Source organism: Mchenga conophoros, linkage group LG16 (genome assembly GCF_057382185.1).
Source record: "Mchenga conophoros isolate Kocher_MC1m ecotype Shallow Benthic linkage group LG16, M_conophoros_male_GT1.1, whole genome shotgun sequence".
Lineage (NCBI taxonomy): Eukaryota > Metazoa > Chordata > Actinopteri > Cichliformes > Cichlidae > Mchenga > Mchenga conophoros.
In genome coordinates, this window is record NC_140541.1 from 33,537,588 (window position 1) to 33,553,896 (window position 16,309).

Consider the following 16,309-nt stretch of genomic DNA (forward strand, 5'->3'; position numbering starts at 1 on the left):
TCACAAGGAAACTTATGTTTCGATGTTTAATCTTTTACAAATGCTTTTATTCCACAACAACAGAAAGTTGTGTGTTTTTAGGCTCTCCATTTATGGAATTTATGAATGATTCCTACTGGGAGAAATCATCATGGAACTTAAAAGAGGGGGAGATGAGCATCCTTGAAACAGATTTTCTCATTCTTCTCTGGTCAGTTACATTGTAGCGTTCCCACATCTCAGCAAAACTGTATGAGTGCAATAATGTCTCAAGATGAAGGGTGACACTACATGTTTTGCCTGGAAGCTTTGAGACACTATAGCAAATTCTAGAAACAAGAGGACTCAAGTGTCCTTGATTTGTCTGCAGAAGCGTGTTTTTCTGATGCTGTAATGTTGCACTTTATCCAGTGCCCAAATAAGCATTTCCCTGTATGCTTTGTACTTTCTCTGCTGGAGGTTAATGCTTCCTCCTTGATCCCATGCGCATTAGTCACAGGGAGAGACGTGTGTTCCCGGACCAACAGCTCGGAGTCCAGCAGAGGTGGATCGTGCCTGCCCTGTGGGCACAGACGATTTGTTAGTAACTTCTTATAGCAATAGAGAGGGCTTTATAGTTAAGTCTGTATTTGTGAGCCACAGACTGGGGCGGGGTGGGATTGGGAGAGTTACATAAGTCTGGTGGAAATGGAAGTTGATGCAACAGCATGATATCACTGCTATGAGACTATGTTTGGGCTCATACGGATGACTGGGATTCAAATGGTGTGTTGGCCAGGTGAGCAATAAATTAGCCCAGACTGTGACATGCAGCCGTTACTTGTTCTAAAAGAATGCAGTTTCTTCTTTTGTTTTGTGGATAAATCAGAAAATAGAAAAGGACACTTCAAATTCCAGTCACATCTATTTTTTCAGTTTCTCTCAGCTCAAAGAAATACCTAAATATTAAAGGGACACTTCATCGCCAAAACAAATGAACAATTTCCCCCTCCCTTCATCCTACAGTGCCGTTTATCCGTCTAGAATATTTTGTTCTGAATTGTTCCTTGAAATGTACATGACATAAAGAAAAACTTTTCTTTATGTCATGTACATCCAGCTACAAAAAGAATCATAAAGCAAGCTACCAGCACTGCCCCGCACAGGGGGACACCATTAATGTCTGGCTAAAAAGCCTCCAGTCACAGGCTGGCACACAGTTCCTCCCGCAAAGTGTAAAGGTTGACAGGTGTAGTCAGCAGAAAAAAAGTAGTTTCTGTGTGAATCTGTGGAATTTTTTTGGACAAACTGGATGTTTTCTGGTGGCTAAGAAATGAACTTAAAACAAATTTCTTTTCTTGTCACTTTGATGACGGAAATTGCTGTTTAGTTCCACTGCACATTAAGAGTACACCATATATTTAAACAGATATCTGCAGAACTGGATAATTCACACTAAAATGATCAATTGTCCCTTTAATTCAAAAACTCAAATATCAGCGTCACAATTTTTCTTGCTTTTTTATTCTTTGGAATCACACGTGATATTGCTGAAATCTTAATAATTACCCCTTTATTAATCCTTGAACAGTTCTGGTCCTTGGTCCTTCAGCAGCTCTAGAGACTTTCTAACATTGTGGCCCATATTTCCACCGGGTTGGATTCCCAAGTTTTCTTTCCTGCAGATGTTCTTATGGAAGCCAGGTTTTTCCAGATGAATTGTATTATAACTAAATGGAAATGAGACTAATGTGTACACGTCTTTGTAAAGTGCCCTAAATGCTATCGGTCTCAACAGGAGCTGTCCACCTCTTCTCATATCACTTGGCCTGAACATCTGCTTATGCCACATTTTAGCCACTTTAATGACCGTTTCCCTGATGCAAAATAAATAAATAAATCCAACTTCTCCATAAAAAATGTGATCTCATTTGAAGCACAGAGACAGTGTCAAACTATGCAGAGGTCAAATCTCTGGCCTTTTGTGTTGGCAACAGGCTTCCATGCTATCAATCCCTCAGTCTGGTCCAAGGCTTTGGGCGGATTAGGCTGCTTTGACTCCAAACTTTGCACAGCTCCTATTGCGTAACAGCCAAGACAGAAAAATAAAGGCCTCTCTAGTTAAGACTGCACAGCACACAAAGAGAGAACAAGTGCCTTGTGTTGTAAAGTGTCCCAGTTTGGACCCTGGCTACAGGGGCACAGGGACAGGGACATCTGCTAGGTGACAGAGAGAGCATCGTGAGCTTAGGGTTTAGTTAAGATTTTTAGAATGTTTTATGTGCACTTGACTTAGAGGCTGAATCCCCACAGGAAAACCTCAGTTTATGTACTCTATGGCTATCCTGAGAGAGTGGATGCTGGTTTTCCATAATGTGTGGGAATGAATGACTGGTTTGTTAAGTCCGTATGGACACAGATTTAGTCCAGCTGTGACCGGACACTCCTGTTCTCTCTCCATCTCCATCTTTACACAGCTGATCTGGCTAAAAGTGCCACTGAAGGTTCATGACATAATTAATCATGATCACTTTCCATAGACTCTTCTCACAGGGCCCTCTTTGTATCTGTCTTTTATCTGCTGTTGAGGTCTTTGCACTGTAAGTGGACACGCAGTAACTCTTGTGGATGTCACATTTGAAATAGCTAATGTCGTGTCTAGAAGACTCCCCTCGTTCCCCAATGAACGTCGAATGCCCAGACCTGACATACAGTGGGGCAAAAAAGTATTTAGTCAGCCACCGATTGTGCAAGTTCCCCCACCTAAAATGATGACACAGGTCAGTAATTTGCACCAGAGGTACACTTCAACTGTGAGAGACAGAATGTGAAAAAAAAATCCATGAATCCACATGGTAGGATTTGTAAAGAATTTATTCGTAAATCAGGGTGGAAAATAAGTATTTGGTCAATAACAAAAATACAACTCAATACTTTGTAACATAACCTTTGTTGGCAATAACAGAGGTCAAACGTTTACTATAGGTCTTTACCAGGTTTGCACACACAGTAGCTGGTATTTTGGCCCATTCCTCCATGCAGATCTTCTCGAGAGCAGTGATGTTTTGGGGCTGTCGCCGAGCAACACGGACTTTCAACTCCCGCCACAGATTTTCTATGGGGTTGAGGTCTGGAGACTGGCTAGGCCACTCCAGGACTTTCAAATGCTTCTTACGGAGCCACTCCTTTGTTGCCCGGGCGGTGTGTTTTGGATCATTGTCATGTTGGAAGACCCAGCCTCGTCTCATCTTCAAAGTTCTCACTGATGGAAGGAGGTTTTGGCTCAAAATCTCACGATACATGGCCCCATTCATTCTGTCCTTAACACGGATCAGTCGTCCTGTCCCCTTGGCAGAAAAACAGCCCCATAGCATGATGTTTCCACCCCCATGCTTCACAGTAGGTATGGTGTTCTTGGGATGCAACTCAGTATTCTTCTTCCTCCAAACACGACGAGTTGAGTTTATACCAAAACGTTCTACTTTGGTTTCATCTGACCACATGACATTCTCCCAATCCTCTGCTGTATCATCCATGTGCTCTCTGGCAAACTTCAGACGGGCCTGGACATGCACTGGCTTCAGCAGCGGAACACGTCTGGCACTGCGGGATTTGATTCCCTGCCGTTGTAGTGTGTTACTGATGGTGACCTTTGTTACTTTGGTCCCAGCTCTCTGCAGGTCATTCACCAGGTCCCCCCGTGTGGTTCTGGGATCTTTGCTCACCGTTCTCATGATCATTTTGACCCCACGGGATGAGCTCTTGCGTGGAGCCCCAGATCGAGGGAGATTATCAGTGGTCTTGTATGTCTTCCATTTTCTGATGATTGCTCCCACAGTTGATTTTTTCACACCAAGCTGCTTGCCTATTGTAGATTCACTCTTCCCAGTCTGGTGCAGGTCTACAATACTTTTCCTGGTGTCCTTCGAAAGCTCTTTGGTCTTGGCCATGGCGGAGTTTGGAGTCTGACTGTTTGAGGCTGTGGACAGGTGTCTTTTATACAGATGATGAGTTCAAACAGGTGCCATTCATACAGGTAATGAGTGGGGGACAGAAAAGCTTCTTACAGAAGACGTTACAGGTCTGTGAGAGCCAGAGATTTTCCTTGTTTGAGGTGACCAAATACTTATTTTCCACCCTGATTTACAAATAAATTCTTTACAAATCCTACCATGTGAATTCATGGATTTTTTTTTTCACATTCTGTCTCTCACAGTTGAAGTGTACCTCTGGTGCAAATTACTGACCTCTGTCATCATTTTAAGTGGGGGAACTTGCACAATCGGTGGCTGACTAAATACTTTTTTGCCCCACTGTAGGTGATGGAATACCTGCTGCAAACTCACAATGGTTCTATGTTCATCTCAAAGCAAACCTTTCTTTTAATCCAGTTCAGGAGAAAATAGGCGGAGCAGCACAAAATGCCTGGCACACTCTCCTGTGGGTCATGCTTTTCTCTTCTTTTGAGCCACAGAGGTGTAAAAGCACAGGAGATCTCACTTTCATTTCAGTTCCACTGGGAATAATTGGCCTCTCCTCTGCCTTATGATTTGATGCCTAAAGACAAGTCTATTCACTGACTTTTCCTGGTCTTTGTCAGAACACAATATTTTTCACTTTACCAGGGGGGAAAAGTGTTATATTAACATCAAGGAACTTCCACTCTTCTCATCTGAGTGCTATCAATAGTTTAGGATTCCTGAGGGGCAGATCTTGGCACAATCACTGTCTAGATTCAGTCCCTGATAGCAGTAGCTCAGATTTATGAGTTTTTACCAAAACAAAGCCAGAGAGGGAAGGAGCCAGTGAGGGACTGTGGCTTTGTTGCTGCTGCACTAAAGAATGGTTGTGTAGGTTGCCGACTGGCACGGATAGGAATGGCATCGGGGCACCACCGGGGGTGGGGGGAACTTTACAAGACTGCCCTATGTTGGTAATAATTTTAATAAACATGAGCACAAAACAGAGGAGGACACCATATAATGAGTTGAAACATGAACTTATTATTTATTCCTGCATATACAATTTGTACGTCCCTCACAATTTCCTGTTGTCCCACCGAGATAATTTTGGCCAAAAATTCTGGAGGCGCCTCTGAAAAGCATGTGGAATAGCGGTAACTACTTCTGCCATCCTGGATAGATCCAAAGAAGTGGCTAGTGACACAACGTGGAGGCCAAAATAATGGATTATGATTGTTATGATTGTAATTAGGCTGTATGTACAGGCTGTATGTACTACAGCCTGTACATACATAAAGTTATAGAATACTCACAACATACTTCATACCGTGTACATTATAACATACCATAATAGACCCATTTCTGTAATATACTTACATATCTATATTATTGCTAATATATATTGTAATATATCTATATCACTAAAGCACTTCTGGATGGATGCAAACTGCATTTCGTTGCCCTGTACCTGTGCATGTGCAATGACAATAAAGTTCTATTCTAATTACAGGGTTATTTGTAAATCAAAATCAGTGAAAAAATTGAAAACTGGTATTTTTGCTGGGTAGTATGCTAAAGAAATACCACCAAAATAAAAAAGGTCATAATTTTATGGTAATTTTTTTTTTTAATGTAGGTGCCCTGCTTTTTCTCTTCTTGCCTCATGTCTTAAAAAGTAAAGAGCAACAGCAGTTACTTGGGACACTGTCACTATCACAATAAACTGAGGTTTGTTTGTTTTTTGGGCTGAACGTACTTGAGAGTTTAACCCAATGTAAAATCATATTGACTCAGCTCTAATAGCAGGAAGTATCAGTTAGGAGCAAGACCAGTCTCTGTCTGAAGAATTTATGAGGATGTTGACTAAAACAAGAGCCTACAGGAGACGCTTTGAGGAAGATCTGCATAAACTATCAAGGCTTTAAGGCAAATATTGCGGTTCTGTCTTTGTAGTAAGTCCAGACCATGGGTATGAAGAGTTAGCTCATCAAAGCTTCTCTTCACCTCTGGAGTAAGATAGCTGCAGCCAGCTCATCAGACGCTCTCCTCATTTGGCCCTCAAGATTTTTCCTTTTGCAGCCCTACTGCTAACGACCGTTGATGACTTTTCCTGAGACACAGCCTCATCCAGGATGAAACATAATGCTCTGCGAGGATGAGCTGTTGGGCTGATTTATAGCTTGTGGCGTGCGTAGGTTATGGCTGTGCCTTTGGGTTTGTTTTTAGTAGTATTTGTGCTAAATATAGTTACTCTGTGTGACCAACATTGGCTACAGGTTACCGCACACCTGGATAGGGTTAGATAAGATGAATATGTTTTGATGCTAATGTACTTTATGTTTATCTTTGAAGTTTATTTTTGGAATACAAACATTAGTACCTGTAATCAGGACAGTGTTTGCCAGTCTGAAGTCATCGATAGGTTTTTTTCTGACTACTCGAGAAGACCATCCATTACCGTGCTCTTTGTTTCCCCAACTCAGAGAATCTGCACTTACGCAGATTGATTCACAGTGATCTTTAATGTATATTTAATGAGCTGCAAGGCAAGTGTTCATTTAGCAAGAACAAGTTCCTGCACTTACATTTGACTGGCAACTGTGAGTGTTGGTATTAGCCAAACTGTGCTTACATGTGCATCCAATCTCTTCATAATAATAATAATAATAATAATAATAATAATAATAATAATAACAACAACAACAACAACTCTTCTACCATGACAAGCACTATGCTGTTTTGTTTTTGTCCCAGGTCAGCTTTATTAACTTGTACTGACTCTTTTTAGTCTTCACAAGTCCAATTAATCCACCCTAGGACATCTAAAATCCTCTTGAGTGTAGATCATTTATGAGACCGATGTATTACTTTAATCTGTCCTTGAGCCCAGTCATACAGTAAAAGTAGACTTTGTTGCCAAATCAATAGTTAAGCCATTAACTTTGACCAAAAATGGCACCAGGCTATACTAATATATTGTCAAATCGTTTTGTCATTGCTTTTTATTAGTGCAACCTTTAGGGTCAGAAAACATGGACTACCCCATCCTGTCTGGTTTAGGCAGCAGTGTACACACACACACACACACACACACACACACACACACACACTTTTTTCCCTCTCAAGACGGCCACATGTATGTTTATACTTGTAAGCTTGAGGAGAAACATGCTGTAAGAGGGAGGGTCAATTGCCACAAAGGTCATAGCTCAGAGTTCAGAGATTAGGAGGTCACACAGTTGCACCATCTGGCCCACAGAACCTCAAAATATCTGACACCATTTTCTAGCTACAAGTCTTCTCAGTTTCTTTTATCCATTTATCTGTTTTTATATGGTACTGTAAAAAATATTGAGCTACATACTTATCAGAAGAAAGTGGAGAAAAAGATAAAGCAATGTACTGAAATGTGCAAACATACATGGGAATACTGTATCTAAGGCAAAAACAGATTTTGTACAGGTCTAACGGGGGTGAAAGTCAATTCTTCAAGACAACCTGAACTCTCTTAGACAGCTTTCTTGTATTTTCTTTGAGTAGTCTTCAGGAATTCTTCTTGAGGCTTCTTGAAGGACATTTAGAGCTCTTTTTTTGATGTTGGCCATCTTTTGATCCCAAACTGCTTCAATAATTTTGAGGTTCGGGCTCTGGGGAGGCCAGTCCATAACTGATAGTGTTTCGCTGTGTGCCTTCCTATCTAGGAATGCTTTTACTGCATTGGCAATGTGTTTGGAATCATTGTCATTCTGAAAGATGAAACTGTTGCCAAGCCGTTTTCTTCCCATTTCCCTTCTTTAAGAATGACTTCTTCACAGCCACTGAGACCACTTCTGATGAGGCTTCATTGGATCAGCCTATTTCTTAGAAACACAATTTTCAGATATTGTTCATCTGCTTTAGATTTCTTACACACACACACACACACTGCACATCATCCCGAGATGTGCTACAATTTTGTCTCTTTCTGAATTACCTTGTTGGCGCAAACATACAATTTTATACTCGTCAAACTGTGTTATCTTTTCAGCATTTTTCATATACTCAAGATTGGGAACAATGTCCAAAGAAAAACTTTGAAAGATCATCCAAAATCCTGGACAACTATTAGTATTACTACTACTATTAAGATCATTAAAAAATGACAAGAATGTCTAGCTTCTTAGAAGCAAAACATGAAGAAAAGAGGACAGGCCTAGGACATTTGCACAGTACTATACATCGTAGACTCTACTGTATCTCTTGGTGATGGTGTTTTTGTTGTGTTTGGTCTGGTTGCTGGCCTCCTGCTTTTTCCTAAAGCATTACATGATAAAGGGTTTGTCACACTCAGTCTCGTCACTAATGGAGCGGGTGTAGACTAATTGGTCATTCCACACTGGTAACACTTGGTCCAGTCTCTCCTGCTGCGTTATAATTAGTTAAAGCTACGAGGTCTGGATTGCAGATATTCTCCTCCAAGTACTGTGTTCGGGATCACTGAGCAAGTATTTACCTCCTAGGGATTATATAAAAACACACCAGCGTGGACACACACAGTGTGGAGCGTCATACGTACACATGCCCTTTCTTAGCAAATGAAGGAGCCCTGTCAAAGGTTATTTGTAGAGGCTCCCATTGGTTCATTTCAACCAAAAGAAAACAGCAGACATAGCAGCACACACAGAAGCAGCCTCAACATAAATAGTCCTGCTCCGCTAAGAAAAGTCTCACAAGTGTAAAGTGACAGATTAGATTTCCTGTAGTACAAATCCTGCCGATCAGTCACGTCGTGTCTAAAGTGAAGACACAAGCCGAGGGATGACTATGCTGGGCTTTTACTGGATGTGACAGTGGAACAGCTGGAGTCATTGCAATCAGTACAATCATCAACATTACTCAAAGAACAGACCAGAAGGAAGGATATGAGGAAGGAAAATGGGAACTGGTGACAATCTGCCACTCAAAGTAGTCCAACTTCCACTGAATAGCCCTAAAATGTGGATATATAACGTTTTTATTTTCAGTCAGAGTGACACATGTGGTTTTTGTCCATTATTCTAGATTATGTTGTGGAATAATAAAGTGGTTGTCCAGTATGCTAATAAATACAAATGGCTAGGTGATATGCACCACACACTTTTCCCATGTTGGGGTTAGAAGATATAACAAACAGCTACTGTGACTCATCTGCGTCACTCTTTATCTGTTGTTTTAGCTGGACATAAATCAGATCAGCATTTGCTCTTCTGGGTTTTTTTGTTTTTACCCACTACGCTTTTCTGTTTTCTCCATCTGCCTGCACCAGGGTGGAGTTTGCTCCCTGCTTCCTAGCTTTGAGAGTGCTTGTTAAATGACTGTTGGACGATGTAGCTCTTTCCATTACACGAGTGTTTTCAACACTGATGGACTGAGGGATGGGCATCTGTGTGTGCATGAATATGGCTTATTTCTACGTATATTACTGGATGTTTGAATATGTTATTCAGCTTGTCTCTTCTATTTATAACATTAACTGGCATGGAATATATTATGTATTAGAATATAAATGTCCATAACTCATAACAAGCCATACATTTCAGAGAGTATGGCTCTCTGGGACAAATGACATCAGGGACTGATGTCATTTGATCAAACGCTATACAGTGGAATTCAGTGGCCCCTTACCCTCCACCTCTCACATAAACCGTCAGCCAGCCTGTTGTGATAGACCTCCCACATGCGCACACATAGCAGAGGCAACCTTTAGACTAGTGCGCGCCACCGAGCAGCCAGCAACAGCAGCAGTCGCTCTCCATGCAGACAGCGAGGTATTCAGGAGAGAGAGGAGGAGCAGGAACAGTAGCCAAAACCAACTCCCCCAACTCCTGCTGTAATCCTTCATGTCCCACCCCGGGGGCAACTCTGCAGGGCTTTTCCCAGCTTAGTTTGGGACTGTACTCTCATCCTCTGCTCACACAGGTAGGGGAACCACCTCCTGCTAAGGTCTTTCCGCCGTTTCCTTTGACAAGGCTGTGACTTAACTTTGAGTTAGCTTGTTAAAGTGGTGTAGCTGAGGCAGGGAGGATGTCAAATTAGCTGTGCTGGCGTCACATTTGGCTACTGGGCAGGTGATTATAAAGGCACTGAAATGGAGAAAGTGAGGAGGGCTCTTCTTTCATGACTTATGTCTATGTTTATCGGCATGACTGTTGCATTAAAAGTGTGTGTGTGTGTATATATATATATATATATATATATATATATATATATATATATATACACACACACACACACACACACACACACACACACACACACACACACGTGTGTGTGTGTGTGTGCGTGCGCTCATGTCAGTGGAAATAGGTTGATACCCAAGTAGTTTCATGGGCTGCATAAATGTGTCATGATGACTTGATTTGGAGTGTCCTGTTTTACAAGTGAACTTTTCAGTAGAGACTTAGGGGTATAATACAGAATAACAACTACCAGGAGTCTAATCACTTATTCTAATTGGTATGTACTGTGTGTAGTAACTATGGCAACAGCCTTGAGTATTGATACAGTGAGTTGACTTAACTGCTGCTACTGTATACATCAAATATAAGCCTCCAAATGCTGTAAATCTGCAGCGGGCCATATCGGAAACACTATAACAGTGGTTACCATAACGTCTTTCTCTCTGCATGTGCCCCAAAAATCTACCGAACTCGTTAGCGGCTCAGTAGTAGAAAACCGATGTTTTTGTGACCAGGAGCCACCAGATTTGTTTCCACCAGCACCCTGACAGTGTGCCATTCCCTTGGCAAGTTGCCTCTGGCCAGTCAAGGAGACCTTGCAGTACTTGGCTTGTGTACACCCACTGAGCTCCATTACAGAGCCCCGTATTCACTAAAGCTGAGATGGAGATCTCTATAAGGTACCGAGATACAGACAGCGTCTTTGTGCAGCTTCTTTTCCAGCTGTAAAATCTGATTTTGTTATCAGGGCGTGCCTATTCATGCGTTATGAGTGAGGAACTTTCATAGACAGTGGAAGAGGAATTGTTTGAGAAGGTACCGTTTTTCCTCTTTACTCTCCTGAAGCGTGTTTAGCTGTCGGTAAATGGTGTTACAGGATGTCGGTCATGATTTTTGTTGGCATTACATTCTTGAAGATTGGATTCCTGTTACGGATCACATGAAAATGTTGCTAATTCAGTTGGCATTGGGCTACTGAGTTGGCTGGATGAGAGAGGGGAAAAAGCGAGCATGTAAGCTCATGTGTATAAATACACATGTGTTTTCAGCCTTTTTTTTTGTTGTTTTGCTTTCAGTTGCATAGGCCAGAAAAAGCCTGCAGGACTTCCTTACTCAGTGAGGCAGATTTTTCCAGTGATGACTAAAATTTTCTGTTTAGGGCACCCTACTTCCTCTTCATTAGACTTGTGGCTGAGTTTGGATCTACAATATAATGTGTCAGTGTGTGTGTGTGTGTGTGTGTGTGTGCACGTGTTTGTGCTTGTTTGCAGCGGCACTTCAATCTTGGCTTATGCAGAAACAACTCAGCAGGTTACATCTGCCGTGTATAGAGATCTATTTATTTTATATGAGACCATCATGTTTGCGGTTTTGGGGATCATAAAAAAACAAGTTAACCACCAGTTCATCTGCTGATATACCAGCATTTCTCAGGTGACACATTTAATGCAATTGGCTTGAGAAAGTGCAAGGCAGACCCTCGTGATTTCATCGTTTTTTCCACAGCGCATGCCACAGACCCGGCTCATTTCCTGAAGCTGGTAGAATAGGTGGACACGAGCCAGTGTTTAATTTTACTGCAGCTGCTTTGGCTATACCCACAGAACCTCTTGATATCCAGCATCTCTGATAGTTCCTCACACTTTTTTCTTCTTCTTAATGTCTTGATGAATCCCATGTGTTTATATTTTGAAGATTAACAATTACAGAAATAAATGTGCAAATTGCTGTGGCTCTAAAAAATACTTGGGTAACAAAAAATTTAAGGTTTGTGGAAAATGTAGGCATCTTTAATAGTTGTATTTGGCTTAATGTGATCCTAATGATGCTTTTTCATACTTTTGTTTTTAGAAGTCATTCATACCCAAGGACCCCTGGATGGCAGCCTCTATGCCAAAGTACGCAAAAAAGAATCTGTTGACGGAGCAGTCACATCGAACGGCCTTCCACCCTCTGCTATTGAACATGCTTTACCTGCGGTTGACCATGCCTTGTCTGTGAGCAGCGACTCAGGAAACTCTACTGCCTCTATCAAAACCGACCGAACTGATGAAGCAACAGCAGCCCCTCCGGCTTCCACAGTGAACCAGACACACATTCCTGTGGGTGAGGAGTTACCCTCGGTCCATCAACACGCTCCACCTGCCCAACAGTCTATCAGTCCGCAAGAGAAAAAGGAGCTAGAGCAGCTACTGAGTGGCTTGGAGGGGCCCATGCACAGACAGGCCTTCCTATCAGCTCCGGCATCCGCTGTTGGAGGGATGCTTCACCTGGTGCCCGCACAGGTCCATGTTAATGGGCATGGTAACATTGACCGTGAGACCGACATTCTAGATGATGAGCTTCCTACCAGTCAAGAGGGCAACAGTGTTGACAGCCTTGGAACGTTCTCTTCCACAGATGGGCGGGCTACACCAGCTGATCTCTACTATCAGTCTGAGTCCATTATCAATGGTCAGGACCACGTGCCATATCTGGAGCGCAACGTCCCAGAAAAGCCTCTGGAAACCGTCCAACCACAGCTTGGCATATCTGGCAAGTCTGTCACGTTGCCCCACAGTGATTCTACCCCATTCTCTGGTAGTTACATGCCTACTCAGAATGGCAGTCTGTACCGCTCTCAGTCTTTTGGTGCAGAGTTAAAGTCAATGCCACAAGCTCCCACTCGCACCACTAGTAGCAGGGATGCCGTCCAGCGTGGTCTCAATGTTTGGCAGCGGTTCGGAGTGCCAGAAGAGCCAGTAACTGAAGGCCTCACTTTTAGTCCGCCTCCCACTGTTGCAACCATGCCTAGCCACCACAGCCTGCCACAGTTCCCTCATCGCCACAGCGCTTCGCAACAAGAGATTGAGCAATCAATTGAAACTCTTAATCTCCTTATGTTGGACCTGGAGCCAGGCCATTCGCTGGTGACAAAGTCCCAAAGTGCTCCATTGCGCGAAAACTCTGCTGTAGTGACCACACAGCCATCCTTTTCTCAGAACCAAACCAGGCCCTCCTACCTGCCTGATTCCACCATTCACACCCATTTTTCAGGCCCCATGTCCAGCCACTCATCACCGCCTGTGAAGCCTAGTACATCAGAACCTGCACCTGTCCAACGATCTCCGAGTTACACCTCTGGAACAGCTTCAACAAGTACTTCCTCACAAGCCTCCCCCACTGTAAGTTGCCAGATCAAGACAGTCAGCACTTACCCACCAACAACGCTGCCCCAGTCTGCAGAGGCCTCTGAACCCCAGAAAAGCCCTAGTGCATCTTCAGCATCACCCCAGCCAAGAGACAGTGAGCCTGATGAGGTCTTTAACATTGAAGGTCTGGTGGCCCAAAGAGTGGCTGGTAAGATCACACAGTTTATTTTATGTTGACCCTTATATATGTATAGATTTTAAAACTTATGATAATGCTGCAGGTTGTATCTTCCAAGGTATTTGCTGTATATGATCTGACAGCTTTCTGTATTCTTTCTGGCATGTTAAAAAAAACCCCCCGTTAAAATCCATTTTTACTACAGATTGATGTATGGGCACTGAACTTGACCTACAGTACATTCAACTATGTGTGTCAATAATACTTACTTTCTATTTTTGTTCAGCCACGATAACCACGAAGTAGTCAATTTGATATGACATTCAACAAAAACTAAATTGCTTGAAGTGGCACAGTCTGTGGAAGTTTATACTCCAATACTTCCAATTTAGCAAACTGTTGATGTCTTTGAAAGTAAAAAATAAGATGAGCTTTCTGTCTAAAAAGCGTTACTTTATTTTCTACTATGTGTCATTAAGCTCTTTAACTAGTGTTTTATATACAGCTGACAGATACCGTTTCTAAAATGTAGAGACTGTTTTACTAAAGAGTTCAGCAGCTGACATTGTCTCTTTCTACAAAATTGTCCAAATTTCTACCATGAGGACTGGCACAGAACTGACTAGGCCAAACTCTCTTACTACAGCCCCCCGTTACAGTCATGTGAAAAGTTTTTACAGGACACTTTGCAGTCCTAAATAAATGCCCCCTTACTGCTTCTATAGGAAATTAGGGGGTAGAACATCACTGCATGTCGTGATTTTACAAAAGTTGCATCTAAACAAACAACAAGACTTCTAGCACAATGTCCTTTGGACGGATGTTTGGCCATGATGCACGGCAGCATGTCGAGCAAAAACCAACAAAAGCTTCATACCATTTATGAAGCACAGTGGGAGAGGGCGGATGACTTTGGCTTGTTTTGCACCCACAGAACCTTTGGAATCATGATTGAACTCCTGTAGTGAGACCTTAAGAGGGCTGTGCAAGAATGAATTCCTGTAAACGTCAATGAACTAAAGCAGGCCAAAATTCCTCCACAATGAAGTGTGAGACTAATGAACTCACACAGTGAATAATTACTTAAACCTATTGCTGCTAAAGGTGGGTCTAGATATTACTTAATCGCGGGCTGTAGTTAGTTTTTTACAGGACATCAAGGAGTCTGATGGAAACTCATTCACATGACCGTCACTGTACATTTAGTTCATAATTGGCAGCAAATGTAGAATAATGTAGTGATGAGTAGAGTTGATGCCATCATCTGTGCACTGTATACACATCTCTCTTGGAAAACACTGTTCAGCCCTTATCTCATTTCCTGCATGTCACATCATCAGTCCCCGTCACTCAGGCTCAAACAGGAAGGGTTCTCTCCAGTCCAGCAGGTTGACTATCCCTAGATAAGCTTGGGAGACATCCTGCAGAATGGCAAGAAATTGAACAAAGTCAACATGACGAAGTGCGATAGCCATGACCTCAGATAGCGAACATGAGGCTTTCCAGAATCAACAATACTTCATTCTGCTGCCATTTGAATGTAGAACACTTTTTACATTAAGGAGCACAAAATGGTAGTTTTTGTTCTTGTAACATCAGGAATTAAAAATACCTTTTACTTTCTTTAAAACAGAAATATACTTATGTAATTTGTTTGGGGACTGTGAAGGCAACATTGTGTTACCTCTGGGTTTTTTTAGTGTGTGTGTGTGTGTGATTCACTCTTGTTTTCAGGAAAAAGCATCTTTTATACGAACAGAAAATGTCTGTTATCTCCTCGTTCTGCTGTTCTTATCAGACCCCTCATCCCCCATCTCCTTTTTTCAGTTTCCTCATCATTCTTCTTTCTTTCATCATTCATCTGTTTACCCCAGAGTACTCGGCTCGTGTCCAAAGTGTCATCCCCAGCATGACCTCTTCTCAGTCTGAGCACCACCGTTCTCACTCCCTCTCGGGTTGGTTCTCCCATCCTGTCTGAAGGAACACTTCAAAAAAAGGAAAAAGAAAGAAAGGAGATCCCCTCTTCTTCTTCTTCTTCTTTTGCAAGTGTTGCTTCAAACCGATTCTGTATCTGCTTTGCCTTTGACTGATGTGGGCTTTGGTTTGCATTTTTAACCATTTTTCTTGTTTAATACTAGACTGCCCCCATCTGCTCATTTTGTCTTTTTATTCCACTTCCTCCCTTTTATACGTTTGAGGTGCATCATCATCAAACTAACCACTGATTCCTTTCTTCGTACACCCTCACACTTCATCTATGTTTGTTCTGAGCTGCTTTCTTGTTCAAGGTTAGGGAATCGCCCCAACAGTGGTGCAAAAAGAAGGGGAAAAAACCCTCAATTGGATAATGTTAAAGTTTCACAAGAACGACACAGAGGAAGCACAAAGGAGGCTCTGTCCCTTGCCAGGAGAGTGCATGTCACAAGATCCGTTTTGCCAAACTTGGGAAACAATACCGAGGCCAGGATACACTGGGCTCATTCAAGGCTGAGTTTTTTCTCTTGTGCTACTTTCAAGATTTACAAAGCCAGACAAAAGACACCGAATGTAAAAGAGGGACCACAGTCCTAGTTGGAAACATCACTAAAGTGCTATATGTCCCCTGAGAACTAGTGACCACAATGCAGACAGGATTGTTCTGTGTAAGGGGTCAGTCTGGCCTCTCCACCACAGACAGTAATATCCTTTGCAGTGATGCAACACTACATCACAGTTAAATGTTAAAATGATCTAGGATAGAACTGGAATAATCTCTGAGATCATATTTACAGCCATGACATTTATATACAACAAACTCCCAGAACTATTCACGCAAATGTCACGCAAAAGTGCAGATCATTAAGACGGCTCAGTTCTCTTATTGATCTGAACACTTTCCCAGTA

At 42.3% G+C, this 16,309-nt stretch overlaps 1 protein-coding gene across 20 annotated transcripts in view; it reads left to right on the forward strand.

The window, feature by feature from the left end:
• tns1b (tensin 1b) overlaps positions 1 to 16,309 on the forward strand; it is a 195,152-nt gene that overhangs the window by 161,209 nt on the left and 17,634 nt on the right. For 16 of the 20 annotated variants that reach the window (XM_085250711.1, XM_085250710.1, XM_085250707.1 and 13 more), the window contains 2 exons: positions 11,969 to 13,456; positions 15,301 to 15,381. In XM_085250711.1, coding sequence (XP_085106837.1) covers positions 11,969 to 13,456; positions 15,301 to 15,381 — 1,569 coding nt within the window. The remainder of the gene's footprint in view (positions 1 to 11,968; positions 13,457 to 15,300; positions 15,382 to 16,309) is intronic. The other 4 variants (XM_085250708.1, XM_085250706.1, XM_085250719.1 and 1 more) reach the window with 2 other exon arrangements.